This window comes from Sceloporus occidentalis, unplaced genomic scaffold, assembly GCF_023333645.1.
Source record: "Sceloporus occidentalis isolate IW3139 unplaced genomic scaffold, rSceOcc1.0.p SCAF_152, whole genome shotgun sequence".
Lineage (NCBI taxonomy): Eukaryota > Metazoa > Chordata > Lepidosauria > Squamata > Phrynosomatidae > Sceloporus > Sceloporus occidentalis.
In genome coordinates, this window is record NW_028317132.1 from 2,175,903 (window position 1) to 2,194,498 (window position 18,596).

At 43.4% G+C, this 18,596-nt stretch overlaps 1 protein-coding gene across 1 annotated transcript; it reads right to left on the reverse strand.

Annotated features, from left to right (window-relative positions):
* Positions 1-1,336: 1,336 nt before the first annotated feature.
* LOC149280605 (pepsin A-like) lies at positions 1,337-9,839 on the reverse strand. Its single transcript, XM_089500370.1, has 9 exons — positions 9,787-9,839; positions 9,008-9,161; positions 7,757-7,874; positions 6,649-6,767; positions 6,002-6,201; positions 5,118-5,234; positions 3,963-4,107; positions 3,751-3,849; positions 1,337-1,486 (listed from the first exon to the last, which is right to left on the reverse strand). The coding sequence occupies exons 1-9, from the start codon at positions 9,837-9,839 to the stop codon at positions 1,337-1,339; spliced, it is 1,155 nt and encodes a 384-aa protein (XP_089356496.1).
* Positions 9,840-18,596: the final 8,757 nt, after the last annotated feature.

Genomic DNA, 18,596 nt, shown 5'->3' on the forward strand with positions numbered 1-18,596 from the left:
ATATATATATGCGTGTGTCTGAATGTAATCATGGATCCATAAGTGGGTGTGTATAGGATTGAGCATACATAAAGTAGGGTCTGGATGGAAGGAATTTAGGACTCAGCGTGTTTTTAATAGGGTGCATGGGCTAATAAGAGCTGCACATTCACGTTTTTGTTTTTCATTGCACATGTGTTTTTTGGTTTCGGTAGTAAGTTAAGCACCATTGGGTCACAGAAAGTCAAAGTGGAACGCAGTCTCCGAAGACTCCATTTGGTTTTGGTGGGGGAGTGTATTGTGCCTTCTGGCCACCACTCCCCCTTGAAGACTTCAGTTGACGAGCTGAAGACTTCAGTGGGTCTCCTCTAGGGGGCATCCTAGAAGTTCCAGCCCACCCAAGGCTATATCGGGGACTCAGCTTCCACTGTGGCCATACCACTTTTGGAGCACCAATCACCCTTTTTTCACAGATCAGAGTAGTAGATGGATGAAAAATATGATTCCTTGGGCTCAAAAGAAAACTAAAATAGGGTGCTTTTTAGATATCATAGTATGATTGAATCAAACAGCGTAGTTAAATTTAGCAATAACATATGTAGCCACACATTTCTGTTGATAACAAACTTTACGCTCATAGTCCCTACCTAATCTCATACCACCCTTGTTGTCCTGTCCATTGGCTATGATGTCACAAACCCTTGTCGCATTTAATTGAAGAAATGTATGCATTCATTAAGCACAAATTAAGTTCAAATAAAACTTGATAAAAGCACAAATACATAATGTTGTAATAAAATGTTATGAAATATTAATGACTTATTGTTTCCAGTTTTGTTTTTTTTGAGGATTTTCATTGCATTTTGATCTTTCAAAGATGGCAATAACTTGTAGCTTTGACTAGAGACCGCAAGAAGATAAGTATTGTGCAGGAGTATGTTGTGTCTTGATTTGCAATTAGAAATGTGCTTCTATGTATGGAGTATAAAGTCTTTAGTTAAGTTAATGAAAGTTTTCCAGTTTAACAAGAAAGATAAGCCCTCTATTAATACTACAACTGCAAAGCAGCAGTTTTAGCCCCTCTTCAACAACAAATCTAAGACTACATCATGCGCAGAGACTTTTATTTTTGTAATTTACCTACACACTGTTTAATGGGATATGCAAGGATCATACATTTTGTTTCTCCTGCATCAGACAACATAACAATAACCTTTTTTTTAGTGCAGAGGTACATACATAAATCTGTCTGTGGCATTGCTCATTATGGGGCAGGGATTTACACAAAGTCCAAGTGAGAAGAACAGAATTTCCAAATCTCCTGAACAGAAAAGGGCAGGGGGAATACTTCTTTTTCTTAGGCAAGTGGAGCCATTGCTACATAATTGTTTGCTCTGTCAAACACTACATAGTACTCGCGGATAAATACATCTCCCAGAATCCACAAATCCCCTGAGCTTGTTGGAAGATTCATGGATTGGAATCCGCTGGTGCATCCCTGCTGGTTCTGTCAAAAAAAAAAAAAAAGGAATGAGTTAACGTTGTTTGCTGACCAATTTATCACTTTGGTTTGGCTTTTCTGCGTTAAACAATCAGGCAAATCACTGTGTTTACTATAGACGAAACTGGAATTAATAGTGGGTGTCTGTTTGAGATCTCTGTGTGCATATATTTAAGAGTTTGTTGTCAAGGCCAAAAAAGACATTTCCTGCTCCTATTCATTTTGGAAACAGTTTTCGTATCACCCTCTTCACTCACAACTTGCTTCTTCCTCAGCTGTCATCACTTCTGTTAGTATTGCTTATGTCTCTAGGATTTAACTTGAGCTATATTTATGCTCTAAAATTTCCTACATTCTGTTTGATGCTACCAAATCATTAACTAAAACCCACCTTTTTTAATACCCCTTGCATTCTAAATAAACCATTTGTTATTTAATGCTTCTGCTATCTCCTTTTTAAGTGGAAGAGTTATGTGTATTTCTTGTGTATATACAACTAAGAATGGATATGTATGTGTGTCTGGGGTGGAGCAATTGGAGAGCAGGGTGGGCCAATGCTCCGTTCCACCATTCTGTGGATAATCCATGCCGGCTTTTCCAGGAGGCTAGAAGTCTGCAGGATCCAGTCCAGGATTCCTATGGGGCTGGCATCAGGCACAGGTGCTGGGCATTAAAAACCCCTGGAGCCTGATAATCAGGGAGACTGTTGGGGGAAGAGGATGTTTCCCTGTGCTCCCAGGGCAAGGAGAGAACCTGAAGAAGACCATCCTTGAGCCAAGTGAGGCAATACCTGCCTGGACCTTTTGTGTGCTGTCTGGGGGAGGTTTTCCAGAGCCTGGCTTAGCTGGGTCTGGCTGGGAGGTCAAGTTAATGGGTGATTAGGCTGGTCAGTCTGGGCTAGCATCGTACAGTTAGAGAGGGCTCCAATTGGGAGCTAGGTGTTTCTTTTTATGATTTTTGTTTTGGGGTGTTGTATTTAAACAGTTAAAAATAAAGCACTGTTTTTGCTACAAGCTGGGGTTCCTGACTCTCATTGCCCTAGAGGACTGTGCTTAAGACCCCAGACTGTGGCATTTATGGCCCTCATACTACATGGTTTGTCACACATATATATATATATATATATATATATATTTATTGTGGTAAAGTGTATGGGAGAGTGGTTGATGGGATATATATCTCACCTGGTTTCCTCAGCCAGGCACGGTAGCAAACCCAGGAGCCCTCAGGTGAGGCTTCCTAAGCTCATTACTGGGGAGGAAGCCTTAAAAGAGCTGTTAGGTTTGCAGGGGGGAGGAGAAACTGAGTGAAGGAGCAGCTACAGCCAGCGCTGCAGCCCACCAGGTATGAAGCTTTACCTATGGAAAACCTGTTACTTTGCTTTGTGCCAGACCATAGGCTTGTAGAGAGGTATCCGGATGTTTAGTTAGAGCCGGACAGGCTTAGAGTTTGTTTTGTTTTCAAGGTGCTCTGTGCCTACAGCATCTAAATAAACACGCTTTATGTGTGAATACCGTCATTGCCACCCCATGCGTGAGCTGTTCCCTACAATATATATATATATATATATATATATATATATATATATATATATATATATATATATATATATATATATATATATATATATATATATATATATATATTCAGGGCCGGCCTTAGGGGTGTGCGACCTGTGCGACCGCACAGGGCGCCATGGTTGCAGGGGCGCCTGACCGGGACTTAGATTAAAGCATCGTTTTTTTTTTTTTGTGTTTTTTTTTAAAACTTTATTTAACATCATTCATGTTAAATAAAGTTTAAAAAAAAAAACGATGCTTAAATCTAAGTCCCGGGCAGGGGCGCCGAGCGGTTGCTCGTGAAGTTCTCGGCAACCGCTCGGCGCCCCTTACTCTCCGTGACTCCGTCGCTGTGCCGGCATCTTATGTTGAGCGCCGGACTATTCCGGCTCTCAACATGAAATGCCGGCAGAGCGAGAAGACGGATGCCTCCCGCTCTCACCGCAGGACTCCGGCAATAAGGTAAGTGGGGGGGGTGTAGTTTGAAGGGGCAGAGGGGGGGGTGTAGTTTGAAGGGGCATGGGGGGGGTAGTTTGAAGGGGCAGAGAGGGCGGGTAGTTTGAAGGGGCAGAGAGGGCGGGTAGTGAGGGGGGGCGCCAGAGGAGTAGTCCGCACAGGGCGCCACAACGCCTAAGGCCGGCTCTGTATATATTTACAGGCCTACCCATGAGATAGTATGCAACAAAGGAATAACATTGAAGGATAGATTACCTGGCGTACGTAAGCACTGGGTGGAAGTGGGAATTGGACACCATTGATAGTAAAAATGATGGTTGGCATGCTGCTGATACTGTTGCAGTTGATCACATACTGAAAGAGAGAATACGAGAAAGCTGAGATGGTCCTCCTTTTTTAGCTGACAACCAACGTTCCTAATGTACCATGTCTAGCTAAGGAACAATCAATAAATAAGTGTATCTCACCTCCCCATTGGAGTCTTGGCTTGCCCCAATGTAGTATTGGATATTAGCAATGGGAGTTGGTGGTCCAGCCAGCAAAGAGGTTCCAGTGTCAACGATAGCTTGACAAGAGCCGCTGCATGCAATGACTTGTCCATTTATGGATACACTGAGTAACGGGAAAAAGAGTAAAAGGGGAAAAAAGCAAGGCCAGTTTTCCTTTGTACAGAGTAGCTGAACACATGCATGAAGGCAATCTGGGCTCTGATTCTTTAATAACTAATATTACTCAAGTTATTCAAACCATCTCAGTGTTTTTGGTTTTGGCTCTATGGGAAAAGTTCTTCTGCAATATTGAGTACCAGTTAAAAGTACCCTTGCAAGGATTTTTCCTGCAACAGAGAGCAGTGTTATCCCCCGATAGTTGGAGCAGTCAGACCTTTCTCCCTTGTTCATATACAGAGTAATAATTATTTCATCACGGACATCCTGTGGTCCTTGTTCCCAGCCGCAAACAAAGAGATCATGATGTTTAGTGATTTAGCGCTAGGCCACCATACTTCCCGACCTTGGGTGGGATTTCATCTACTCTTGCTGCACTTTTCAGCTGCTTAATAGCCTTAACAGTCTCTTCAAATGTGGGAAATCAAGCTCTGATTTAATTGGTTGTTGTGGAATCCGATGGAATGCAGAAGCTTTGACCATGTGGTTGATGCTAAAGAGAGATACTGGAAATATTCCAACCACTGGTTCAGAATGGACACCTTGTCTATAAGGAGAGTTTGGCCATCTGCACTGTGCAAGTGACTCTGTGCCTGGTGTGACGTGCCATACACTGCCTTCAGGGCTTCAAGAAACCCTCTGTAGTTACTGACATCATGGTGCAAAGCACCATTCAGGGTGCCTGTTGTATTGAGCATGGTTCTAATGTTCCAACATGCAAGTTTTAATCCTAGCACTCCTTGTGAGGCTAGTGTGTGCCTTTTTACTTATTTTGTTCAACTGTGTTTGAAGATGTCCATTTACTGCAGCGGACAATATACTTCATGTTATGGAGTTGGTTACACATTTCCAAAGTTTGCTTTCCCCGGGCAAATGTAATAGAGAACTGAAGAAATGAAACCAGAAACTTTTATGAAAATAAGATTTTTTCATTGTCCCTGGGGAACATTGACTCACCTGTCTACTGTGATCTGCCAATAGGTTTCAGCTGTCAGAGGAACCCAGTTTAAGCTTCCACTGTAATATGAAGTATCCACCCCACCGAACAACACAAAGCTGCCACTCTGGCCATTGCTTTAAAAAGAAAAGATATAATCAACACACACTGACACAATCAGAAATTGAAAAAACATTAAAAACAGTCTGTTGGCATCCAAAAAGAAAAGAATATGCAAGTGCACAGTGAAGCATCATTGAAGTTCTCGCTCTACAATATCTGGAAAGCTACAGTATATTTTGGATACATCTGTTTTTCAGTTACGTCATAAGTTCAGTTTAAAGGTGTTTTATTTTAGTTAAGTATTTAAAGCCGTAATTTATCTAATTTATCTGCTAAAAAACATGATTTTTTTCTCCTTTACATCATAGTTTGGTACATACTTAAGGCACTGGAACAACACCTTTAAAAGCCAATACATGCTAATTTTCCAGAAACTACAATTGGGTGTCCTCACAAAAGAGATACTTTTGCAGGGAGCCATCTTTTTATTGTTTACTTTAAAAACCGTAAGTAAAAAAAAGTCAATGAAGTAAAACAAGTTTAAAGGTAAGGCTGAATATACTAAAAGTTGTGTTGCAGTGATATAAAAAAAGAATCACCCAATATATCAACTTCTGTACATATAGGGACTAGTTATCTCTTCCTGAAGAGGAAACTTCACAGGTATTTTTTTTTTTTTTATTTATACATCAGAGAAGTCTGATTAAGAACTTGAGTGAGGTGGTCAACTTAGAAATTGAAACAGTTCTGAGTTAATAATAAAAACCTACTGAATGCAGCTGCGTTGTATGAAATATAGGAAATGCAATTTTGTAATGTACTGTATTGGTTGGAGACTCACGAGCTAAGATAAACAGAGAAGAGGTCCTGAGGAACGAGGCCCTGGTTCCACATGTTGTCAAAGACAGGTGTTGCCTGAGAAGATGCCAGACTTGGGAAAGCCAAACCCAAAATACCATCGAATGGAGAATAGTACAAGAAAGAGCCAGGCTCAGACTCGCTTAGTCCAAAAATCTGGTTAGTGACAACAATGTTCCCAACCTATGTAGAAAAAAAAAAAGCAGGCAATGTATGTGACATTTTATGAAATGAAACAATATGACTTAATAGGGTATAATGTTTTATGTTTTAACTTTTTTTTTTCAGCATTAGAATGTACAAAAATATGGGTAACAATAAACTATTGCACATAAGTCTGATGTACAATGGTCGGTTAAAACCCAGGATATAAACATGTTCTAAATGATGGATGTCACAAAGTGCTTGTTTTGAATCCACAGTTCTTATCAGCACAAAATCTGGATTGTTTTAATAATCAACATACTAACAAAAAGAGAGAGAACACAACTCAAAACTTTCATGACCCCAACTGGGACACTCCATTTTCCTAATACACCACTTCCACCTGGGTATAGTATTTTTATTTATATTAATTGAACAACCCTAATGCTGTAGAGATATTATTGCCCATTCAAGGTTATATCTCACCTGCACAGTGTCATATCCCAAGTATCCACTCATACTGCCGGTTCCGTATTGGATGGACACTGGTGTGTTTGTGGCTTGGAAAGTGGATGATTGTTGTGGGTTAAACATATGGTGGTTCTCTGTTAACAGATGATGAAAGTGTCAAGGGTACACATACTTGCAGAATGATACTTTGAAACACCTGAACATAATGTGTTTTCAGTTCAAATTACAAACACTATTTATTAGCTTCACAATAAAAACATTAATTTGATTTCCAATGTTGTATTACACAGTTAGAAAAAACCTTATTTGGTCACTGGCATCGTATGTTGGGTATTTAATCAGCACTGTTTTTTGCTGTGTCCTGTATGTTTAGTTTTTCCCTAATTAACCCGTAGGACTTTAGCCAAATGCCATTCAAAAAGCTGGATTCAATGATGTGCTGAAACTAGCACAAATTATTGAATCCTCTCAAAGACTGCAAATAACATAGAAAAGCAAATATACATTAAAGATAAAATGTATACCGGAAAGAGTTGGGGATAAGAACAGTCCATTGATTGTTAAAGCTAGTGGCAGATAAATCGCATGTGGCTGCCTTATGAATAAGCATTCATTATGGCATGCAAGCATATGCCTCTAGTAGATGGGTGCACACTAAAGCACTGAAATGGCCACACAATGCCCACATGAAATTTTTAAGTGCGCCAGTTGGCCAACTTAGTCTTGAATGTATCCTTGCTTCCTTTTTATTTTTTTCTATTGCAATCTATGCAAGGATTGTATTTATTGGTATTATTATACATTGAATTCTAAGATACATTTACATGTTCAGGGTGCCAATGAAGACAAATACGATCAGTTTAACACATTTTTTCAGTTTGTCCCAATTGAGTTATTTAATATGGGCAGAAAATGACACAACATTATATGACATGCTTGACAAAATTTTAACAACTATCTTTAAGATAATTGTAAAATATCCCTGAATTATGAAAAAATACTGTCAAGATTAAATCAACATAAATTTGTTTTTTTTTTTTTGTGGTTATTGAAACACATTTGGTGCAGTCCCTATAAATGAGTCTTAATAAATAAGTATGGCACATAAGGTATTGTCACTCACTACATGCTGGGCTGGAGCAGTAGACAGATGGGACCCACAAGTTGGAAGATCCTGTGTCAAAGATAACTGTAAACTCCTGTGCTGGGGTTCCAATGGATATAGTTCCAAAATATTCAATCTGTGTGAGGGGGTAAATATTAGACTCAGATGTGCAGAAATAATACATTTGATCGCTTTAGTGCAGACCAAATAACATAATCCATGTAACGTAGTGTTTGAAACATAAGTATCAACCCCCCAGTGAACGCAGATTTTCTGATTAGGGCTGCAACTAACGATTATTTTCATAATAGATTACTTGGTTGATTAATTGGATAAAAAAATGTCAATTTTTCGTTTATTTAAATTTAATGAACAAACTGGGTGTTAAAAACAAACAGCAGCGGCACTTTCGCTGGAGCTTCTATGACTGAGCACCAGAAAGGTCATGTAACGCCAGTGCTCCATCATAGAAGCCCCAGCGGAAGTGGAGGGCAGTAGCGGAGGATGCCTGCGCGCAAAGCACAGACGCCCACCGGCTGGCAGAGTTGAGGATCCTTGTCCCTCGCAGCGCTCCGGGTGATCTGGATCTTAGTGTTAGAATCAGACCTTTATTTGAGGTCGGATTATAAAACGAGGGCTATTTTTCAGAGCATTTACTCTGAAAAACCCTCATCTTATAATTGGTTCAACTAATCAATAATGAAAATCGTTAACAATTATTATCGATTTTATCAATTAGTTGTTGCAGCCTTATTTTCTAATAAAAGGTCCAAATTTGGATGCTCAAGTATATTAAAATGAAAGACCTATTTCAGTCTATGTGATCCTGAGATCTTGATGGTGGTAACTTTAAGTTAACCATGTATACAAAGGAGTTTTTTAAATAGGCAAAGAATTGACCTTGTGGGTTTTATTTCTAAAACCTCACTACCTGGGGCCATATAATACCATGGGGGCACATTTGGACTTTTTATAAGATGAGATGATCAGATCTGGCATCTTAGAGTGATATATTGAAATTTCTATAAGCATGGGGCAATGGCCTGCGAGACAAAGGCCAAAACTCCTACTGGTCTGGAAGACAAATTGGGGCATGACAAGGAATTTTAATGCGAGCAAGCATTATGGGTTCAAATGTTCAAAACCATCATTTGACTATGGTACCCGTAACCACTAAGCACTGCTACATGTCAAAATTCAAATGCCCCTTACTGGCTTTGAAGAGATGACAAGCATGTGAAATATTTATATGAATAGGCAGATACTTACATCCATGTAGTTCTGTAGAGGCTCACCGGAAGCTTGAGCTAATTCAGGGAAGTATTTGGTTGCAGGATTGTATGGATGTTTCTTAAGGTAGTCACCCAATAATCCCAACCTCTTTAGGCGACTTCTGAAAGATTCCCCTTTCCTGAGAGGGACCCTGAAAGAGTTTGTGAAATACGTCAAACGCAATCCCCACATTTGAGTCCACTGCTAGAGGAAAAAAATGCAGTACCACTAACATGGGTTAGAAACCATGCGATGTAAGGGCATTGCACATTACACAAGGTACCAGTAAATGAAAGAAACCACCGTTCTGCAATATGGGCCAATGGTTGGCTACTGCACATAAACTGTAAATATATTCCATTCTTGACTGTTACAGACAAGGACCTCCAATATATTCAGGGAGCAGGGTTTCATTCTGTGTAGATCCACCTCTAGCCTGATTGAAGGGATTGGATGTGACACCTACACACCATTATCATGGCTTCTTGGGGATGTGAAGGACATGGTGGAAACAATAGTACTATAGATGGTTTAGACAGCCTGGCAAACAACTGAAATACAGAACTGAAAAGTAAATTGGTGGCTACACTAAGAAAATAAATGATGGGGATAGAATAAATCCTTTGTAACTTGATGGATTTATTTTGGAAATAAGGCAATGTTATATAAAACCAGTGTTTAACCTCTTAGTAAGTCTACTCTCAAGTAGGCAAAAGGCACACAGAAAGGCATACAGATAGAATAGAAACAAACAGAGAGAATAGGGGATCACATACTTCACCAAACATTCTGACAGAACCACCAGCCCCAAAAGAAGTAGGATCTTCATGATTCTTCCAATATCCAACTCCAAAAGTTTTTAGGGAGAGATTGAGTCTCCAGGCAATGTACGAGGTCCTAAGCTTAAGGGCAGCGTTTATATACAAATCTCAGTAACCTTCCTCCACCCCATGAGAGTTCCATCTGATTGGACCTCTTCCATCACCTTGTAGAAGGTTATAGCAGTCACCATATCTTCAACCCAACACTGCTATCAGAAGAGCACTATCAAAAGTAAAAAAAAAAAAGGAAGCAGTAGAGACAAGTTAGCAGAGCACACATACGTAATTGTCCACATTGCAAGAGAGATAAATACATGTAAACTTTTAGGTCGCCAAATGTTGTTAAACTGTCCTGAATTCCCCTCCTCACAAGGATAGTGGGAAATAAACCTTAGATTTGATTGCAATTCACTTTACATAACTCTATTAATAAAGATAATCTTTTTATCTAAATCTTAATTCCTAAATCTAGTCTTGAATCTGTTTGCAGAAACAGCTAACAAAACTTAATAATTTTTTTGCCCGTCATCATTGAAGTGTGATTGTGCCACATACGTGGCTGCCAACTGTTTGTTGGAACAGTACCTGACAACTAATGGTATCTGTGGTAAGGGGAGGAGGAAGACAATTGTTTGGTCTGATTTTAAGATTTTGGACAACTACCTTAAGCTTTTTTGTTTCACTTGCAATTGTACGTATAGCCAGAAGGCATCATTTATATGATCAATTATGTAGTCAGTTTATAGGTATTCTCTACATTCCCTTTTTGTGTATGCTTTAGACAGAATTGTGCACATTTATGTTGTTAGGCAAATGTGATTTGGGCCTAAAATATGCACTACTACACATCACTTAAGTGAAAATGGTACTGATAATACAGCGGCAGCATCTTGCCACTGGACATAAGTCAGAAAAAGTCAAGCCAGTGAAGCGATAAGGAGTGTTTATTGTTGATAGCCTGGAGCCGTGACGAAGGGAGATATTTCCATATTGGTTCAAAGTCACTCAAGGAGTATGTTATTTATTGACATGTGTTTACATATACAGTATATTTACTTGCAAATACAATTTGTCTTTATACTTAATGTGTGTATCTGCCCTTCACCTTATTAAACTAATTTTATCTTGCGTAATGTCTACATGGTTAACAGTTTAAAATATATTATTCATGTATAAAGACTGTGCCTGAAACAATACCTTAATGTGCATATGTATATTTTTAAGACCTATTAATGTTGTGTTGTTCACTAGCCCCACAGTTTTCTTCTCAACTTCTTTCTTGACCAATGACATTGATAACCATAAATATAGAATCACTTATTTTATGAATCTCATTACAAAAGTTATGGACCTGTAAAATCCATCAAGGGGATGGGGTGTATTAGTATATCCATCTTACAGCAAAAAAGGGAGCTACAAATAGCATGTTTTGTCTCTGTACGTTTTCTGTCGCAATTTAAATTCAAGCAATTGTGACAACGCATCTGCATGTATGGGCTGCTTTAAAATTGCTGCGATCGCTGAGATTGCATTTTCACCACAATGAAAAATATGCAGGAAAGCATGCCCCCGAAAAAAGGCAGCTGCTGAACTACCGCCTTCTCGGAAAAATACACCACCATCATGGTGGTTGTGGGCAGATGCACAAAAATGGCTCACTTCACACCTGCAAAGGGGCTTCCTTCTGCCAGTCAGACAGTGTCTCTCTTTTCATCCAGGATTTTTCCTCTACATGGGATTCCCAACTCCATTGTCTCCGACCGCAGTTCCCAGCTACCCTCACGGTTATGGACTCGGTTCTGTCACCGTCTTCGGATTAACAGAAGCTTGTCTTCTACCTACCATCCTCAGACGAACGGGCAAACGAAGAGGACAAATCAGGCATTCGAGCAATACCTCCGGTGCTTCATCTCGTACCTGCAGAACGACTGGGTGGCTCTGCTGCCTATGGTTGAATTTGCCTAAATATAATGAAGACCACAGTTCCAGTGGCATTTCACCCTATGCTAACTACTGTTAGCCCCCAGTACCTTGCCCGATCTGCCGTCCACGTTTCCGGTACCCGAGGTCTCTCTGCTTATGACTGCACTTTCAGCATCTATCACTACAGCTCCATTAGATCCAAAGTCCTCAGAAGAACCAAGCAGAGGCGTCCAGCTCCTGCTTACACTGTGGGGGACAAAGTTTGGCTCTCTACCACGTTTCCTCAGCCCCTTCCCTATCACACAGATCATCAGTCCTGTTGCAGTCCAGCTGTCATTGCCTCCCCAGTCAAGGTTTCAAGAGGGAGACGTGGAGCACCGGATGGACCGGATGGTCCATCCGGTGCTCCACGTCTCCCTCTTGAAACCTTGACAGTTGAACGCGTTCCCGGGTCGACTAGAAGTGCCTTCTGCCCCCACTATGACGGGTCCATTGAGTATGAGGGCCAACAAATTATGGACTCCTGCCTACAATGTTGTCGGTTGAAGTATTTAGTTGACTGGAAGGGGTACGGTCTGGAAGAACGGTCCTGGGACCCAAGCCTCCATCCCGTCCTTCTCCAGCTCGCACCTTAGGGGGGACTCTGTCGCATGACCGTGTCCTACCTGCCTCGAGGTCCCACGCGGGTCTCCTCCGTGTCGGTGCCGGTCCCCGACGATCCAAGATGGCGGACGCATGCATTCCACGGCTGGATTAATGTGTTCCACATCCAAGATGGCTGATGCAGAATCTAATTAAAGGGATACTGACACCTGTGTTCCAGTATCACCAGACCCTATAAAAGCCTTTAGATCACGTCTCCTCCTCTTATGCTCCTGGAAACGGAGGCATGCCCTGGATACCAGGAAGTATTAAACCCTCAGCACAATGCCTTCAGTGGTAGGTTATTGAGCCTTTGTGCAGAGATAACCCAACGCTATTACACCTGTCCCAAACTTCTGGTTCCTGTTCCCGTTCCTGATCTCCAATTACGGATTACTCACATCAAACAAATAACATGATGCAGTGCTCCACATTATGTGGCTAGGGTAGGGTATTTTTCAGGTGCTTGTCACTGGCAGCACATGAAGTCTGTACTGGAGGGACAAGCAACTAATAAAATACCCATCGGTATAATGTGCCAAGTAAAACTGAGCTTGACCAACAATTAGTGGAGCTTGCCATAGCAGCCTCCCGCAGACACTGCCGGACGAGACCCTCACGCATGCGCACGCCGCTCCTAAAATAGCCGGACATTTTCTCTGTTTATTTATGCTAATAGTTTGAGGCGGGGTTATCTGCCTGGGGCTATTTGAGGGCTTCTTAGCTGTCCACTCACTGCCTGTCAGAGTTTCATGCTTTGTTTCTCTGGGCTCAGTTGTGGTTTTGTGTTTGCTCCAAGTTCTGACTCTGGCTTCGTACCACGGTTATCCTGACTTCTCCAACCCTTGACTTTGGCTTCGTCTCTCGGCTATCCTGACTTCTCCAATCCTTGACCTCGGCTTCGTCTCACGTTTATCCGAACTTCTCCAGTACCATTTCGCCTGCCTCTGGTTCGTGCACGGGTTCTGCACTGTGGATCCTGGGCTACTGATCCTGACTATCCTCGGCCGTTACACACCTTCCCCAGAAAACACTAACTCGTACAGGGACCTACCATCTTATCAGGAGCCAAGGGCACCCCAAACTCCCAGAAAGCCTGTTTGATTGTAGCCAACGGAATGGAACCCTGAGCAGAAGCCAGAGGGCCAATACAGAGAAATTCTTCCAGGTAGTGAATAATGGATGGCAACTCCGCAACTTGCCGAACAACCCATTCTAAAAATAAGAACACCAATTGGAGCAGCCCACAGGCAAGCATCTGTCGATTTAAGTTTTTCCAAACTTGAAAACAATTAGGGTGCACTGGCTGCAAATGAAATGGTGCTTCAAAATCTGTTTTGGTCATCAGCGCACCCTGACTAAATGATCTTTATAGACTACCCTGTCAAAAAAAGTATAAGAAACAGCACACAACTCAATCAGGGAAGGATTATTGTTGTATGAGCCAGAAGTATCTGAAGACCAGGCAAAGGAACAATAGAAGGAAGAATTGAAGACAAATTGTGCTATCTAATGACTCCTCAAACCATCTTCAACACTATAGACAAAATTAGCATAAATACCAAACCAGAAAAGCTGTTCTAAAGGACATAGTTCATAAAGTGATATACCATAGAAGAAAGCAGGAGGGTAGAGTTACAGTGCAAGAGTGTAATGCAGAATCTAACAAATTTATTTCATAAAATAAACAAACTCACGCATAAGAACAGCAAGAGAGGCCAGCTCTCTTCCAAAGTGAGGGTTACTCGTTATGAAGTCCTTGCCCAGATGATATTAGCAGATAAGGGATATCTTCCCAGGAACCAGCTCTCCACAGCAAGAAAGACTCCCAGTACACTCCTTAACCCTTCTAGGGTCTCCTCCTGTGTAAGTCTCCTTATGAAGGGGGAGAAATGTCACAGTAACCCCCTGAGGCTGAGGACACTTGGGGGTATGTTTAAGTTTGGAGGGGCACTGGTGGATTCCTGGGGATACTCCTTACCTGCCTGCCCAGTCCCCTCTTATATTTAAGTAATCCAATGCTCACTGGGGGGCACAGGGTGAATGGGAAATCCCTGTGTGGTCTTCCCTAACCAGACTCCTATGAACTAGCCGGGTGTGAGTGCTTTACAAGCCAGGAAACACTTGATGTGCCTGACTGGGAATCGCAGCGATGCCCCTCGAAAATTGGAACACCCTTTGTCCCACCAAGTCACTCTTTTGAGATTACATTAAGCTTGTGGTGGGCAACACTTGGTGGTGGTTAGGGGGAGGGAGCTCATTTGGGAACCCTGGTTCTATTACCAATCTTTAGGACAGGGGTTTTCCCAGACGCGGCTATGGAACTCTCGTCCGGCTACCGTGCAGACTAATCCCATGGAAGTTTCAGACACTGTCCCTCAGGGTCCCAATGACGGATTACGTTACTTTTTGGACCATAACATCTTCGGACCCTCAGCTCTCCATTGATACCCCGGAATTGACGCCGCTCCCTTGGGATCACTTAGAAATAGTGACTCTTTGTGAGGTGGGCATTGCTGACCATAGAACTGTATGGAGGCGCCGGGCTGTCTGGTAATTGATGGAATTCCACGTCTTTGGACCGATGGTGAAGTCTCCCTCAAGGGCAAGGCTCCCCTTAAGCGTCAAAAAGGTCCACGATCGGATCCCTCCTGTCCATCTGTGACCACTCTGGATCCTGCTGTGTTGGAGGACGACTATGATGTGGTGGATGAATGTTTACCTGTGGTCTCCAGATCAACTTCACCTCCGGTTCTATCACAGTCTAAAGATGTGACGACAGACCTGCAGCCTTCTACCTCGGCTGCCGCGCTGACGACTGAGATTCTGGATGCGGCCGGACTTCCCATGTTTGACCCACGGGTTTTACGTCATCCAAGATCTTCAGAATGGGCTCCTTCTGCGCATGTTGCCGAATTCATACGATTTTGGCTGCGACGCCCACTGGAGAAAGAAGCACGTCAAAAACTTCGTGCTGAATGCCCGAGACCTACGATCCCCGACAAGGTGGCTCAGACACCTGAATTCGACAGTACCTTTGTGTCCTTCATGACGCGTAGTGGTCGTGATCCACGCAAAGGCATTGAACAAGGCCTCCGGACGGCACAAGACAAGTTGCTTGATGTTACGGGTCCTCTGACCCAGGTAGTGTCTATCGCTGACGACGCCTTGAATGATGGCTCTCAATTGGATCCCTATTTAGTTAGAGAATGGGCCCAACGTGCAGTTTGCCTTCTGGGAAATGCCAACGCTGCTATTTCGGCCGAGCACAGGAAGGCGGCATTGTTTAAGCTGGACACTAAGTTATCTGAGCTGGCGCCCAAGGAACTGGGCCCTGAGGCCAAAGACCTTCTTTTCGGTGATAAGTTCTTAAAAGAACTTAACCAACACGTTCACATATTTACCTCACTGAATAAGGCGCAGACGTCTCTACGCAGGGTTTTCAGAAGGGAGAACCGTTTTTGGTCCAGGGCTGGTCGACAGAGGGGCCGGGTCACCAGCAGAGCTGCCTATCAGGGCAACAGGCCCAGATTCCAATATGATGCGACAGGTCGCTTTCAATACAGGAACCCGCTCACCAGAGGTTCTACTAGAGGAAGAGGCACATCTTTATCCTTCAGAGGGAGATTTCCATCAGGTAAGGACCTCTATTTTTCTTCCTCATATTCCTGTGGCGGGGAGACTCGTACATTTCACTCACTGTTGGGAAGGTCTTACACGGGATCCTTGGGTACTTCAATGTGTCAGGGGTTTTCGCATAGATTTCCTTTCCCCTCCTTGTCAGTCTCGGGCCCCTCTCCCTATTCATATGTCACGGGATTCACTAAGGTTGGTTCATACAGAACTCTCTTCCCTTCGAGAGAAGGGCGCAATCGAACGCGCTTGTGGACGTCCGGTGTTTGTGAGCAACATTTTTCTGGTGAAGAAAAAGAACGGGGAGTTCCGTCCTGTCATCAATTTGCAAGCATTGAACGTCCACGTGACCTATCAACATTTCAAGATGGAAGGGATCCATCTGCTGCGCGATCTACTACGCCAAGGGGACTGGTTCACTCGTTTGGATCTAAAGGACGCTTACCTTACCGTGCCGGTCCATACAGAAGACAGGCGGTTCCTCCAGTTTTGGTGGGAGGACACTCTCTGGCAATTCACTTGCCTTCCCTTTGGCCTCAGTTCCGCTCCATGGTGCTTCACAAAACTGCTGAAACCAGTCATGGAGTTTTTGCGGGAATGCGGCGTCAGATCCATCATCTACCTCGACGACGTTCTCCTGATGGCACAGGACCGGGATACCCTGCTCAGGGATACTCAGATGGCTGTCCAACTGTTCCAGTCCCTGGGTTTCATAATCAACGACAAGAAGTCGGACCTTTCCCCTTCCCAGTCGGTCCTGTTCCTCGGATTTCTTGTGGATTCCGTGGAGGCTGTTTTGAAACTTCCATCAGAAAAACTGATTGCTATACGGAAGAATATACGCCGTATTCTTCGTTCCCAGTGTGTTTCCCTAAGGGACCTTGCGCGCATCCTGGGGTTACTTTCGGCCTCCATTCAGGCTATTTTCCCTGGCCCTTTACACTATCGAGCTATGCAACGTCTCAAGACGGCTTATCTACGTCGGTCGGATTCATACGACCAACCGATTCAACTGACGGACGAGGTTCGGGTAGAACTACATTGGTGGCTCCGTCACATGGATGCCTGGAACAGTCGGGCTATCTTCGGTCACGCTCCAGATTTTTATCTGGAGTCAGGTGCCAGCCTCCTCGGTTGGGGGGCGACCTGCGAAAACTCGGCCACCAGCGGACTCTGGACGGAAGAAGAACGAGGTTTCCATATAAATTGCCTGGAACTTATCGTCGGCTCATTTGCCATTTGAAGTTTCACCAAGAACATAACGCATTGTTCTTTGGTCCTCAGGATGGACAATGTTTCGGCCGTCCGCTACATCAATCATTTAGGGGGCTCCAAGTCCAAGCTTCTGTCGGATCTCACCAGGGATCTGTATCAGTATTGCCTGGACAATCACCTTTCCATAAGGGCGGAGTATATCCCGGGGAAAGAAAATATGGTGGCGGATTGGTTTTCCAGGCATTGGAGGGATGTCAGCGACTGGCGTCTTCTTCCAGAGGTTTTCGAATCTCTAGATCGACTTCGGGGTCCACTATCTCTGGATCTCTTCGCGTCCAGGACCAACCATCAACTGCCAGTTTTCTTCAGCTGGCTTCCGGATCCTCTTTCGCAGGCAGTGGATGCCTTTCTTCAAGTTTGGCCTCCTTCGGGGGCGTACGCTTTCCCGCCCTTCTCCATGATTCTCCGGACTCTCCATCAGGTGAGCAGACAACAGATCACATTATTGCTGATCACGCCCTTCTGGAAGATGCAACCGTGGTTTCCCCTGTTGCTGGAGATGTCATGTGCAGACCCTCTCTTGCTTCCTCAGTTGCGAGACCTTCTCTTGAATCAAGACGACAACCCTCATCCACTGATTCTCCAAGGCCAGTTGCCCTTAGTGGCCTGGATGGTTTCCGGGGTTCCTGGGGTTTCTCAGGCTTATCACAGGAAGCTAGAAATCTTCTCTGGGATTCATGGGCTCCGGGTACTAGACGATCCTATATACAGGCGTAGCAATCCTGGCAACGCTGGTGTGTGGAACAACAGGTGGATCCCTTTACGGCTCCTGTGGTGATGATTTCGAATTTTCTGGCTCATCTTTTTTCTTTGGGTAAGTCGTATCGTTATCTCAACGTGGTTCGGTCGGCCATCTCCGCTGCCCATGTTCCGGTGGATGGGTCGAGTATAGGTAAGGATCCTACTGTTTGTCGCCTACTTAGAGGGATTCGCCTCGCGAGACCCCCTTCTTCCAAGTATTCCATTTTCTGGGACGTTTCGCTTGTCCTTGACTTTCTGGAATCGTGGCCGGTTAACAACGCTCGGTCTTTGCGTCAACTTTCAGCTAAGTTGGCCCTCCTTTTTTGTTTGATCTCTTTTCGTAGGGTCTCAGACATTAGAGCGTTTGACACTACCTCTTTCTCTTTTTCTCCGGAAGGTGTTTTGGTGTCTATATCTCGTAGAACGAAGTCTTCTTCTTCTTCAGTCGTTTACCCCTATTTTTCTGACCGTCCTAAACTGTGCGTGGCGGATTGTGTTCGTGTTTATCTTGCATCTACGTTATCTCTTCGATCATCCGTTTCGGGGCCTTT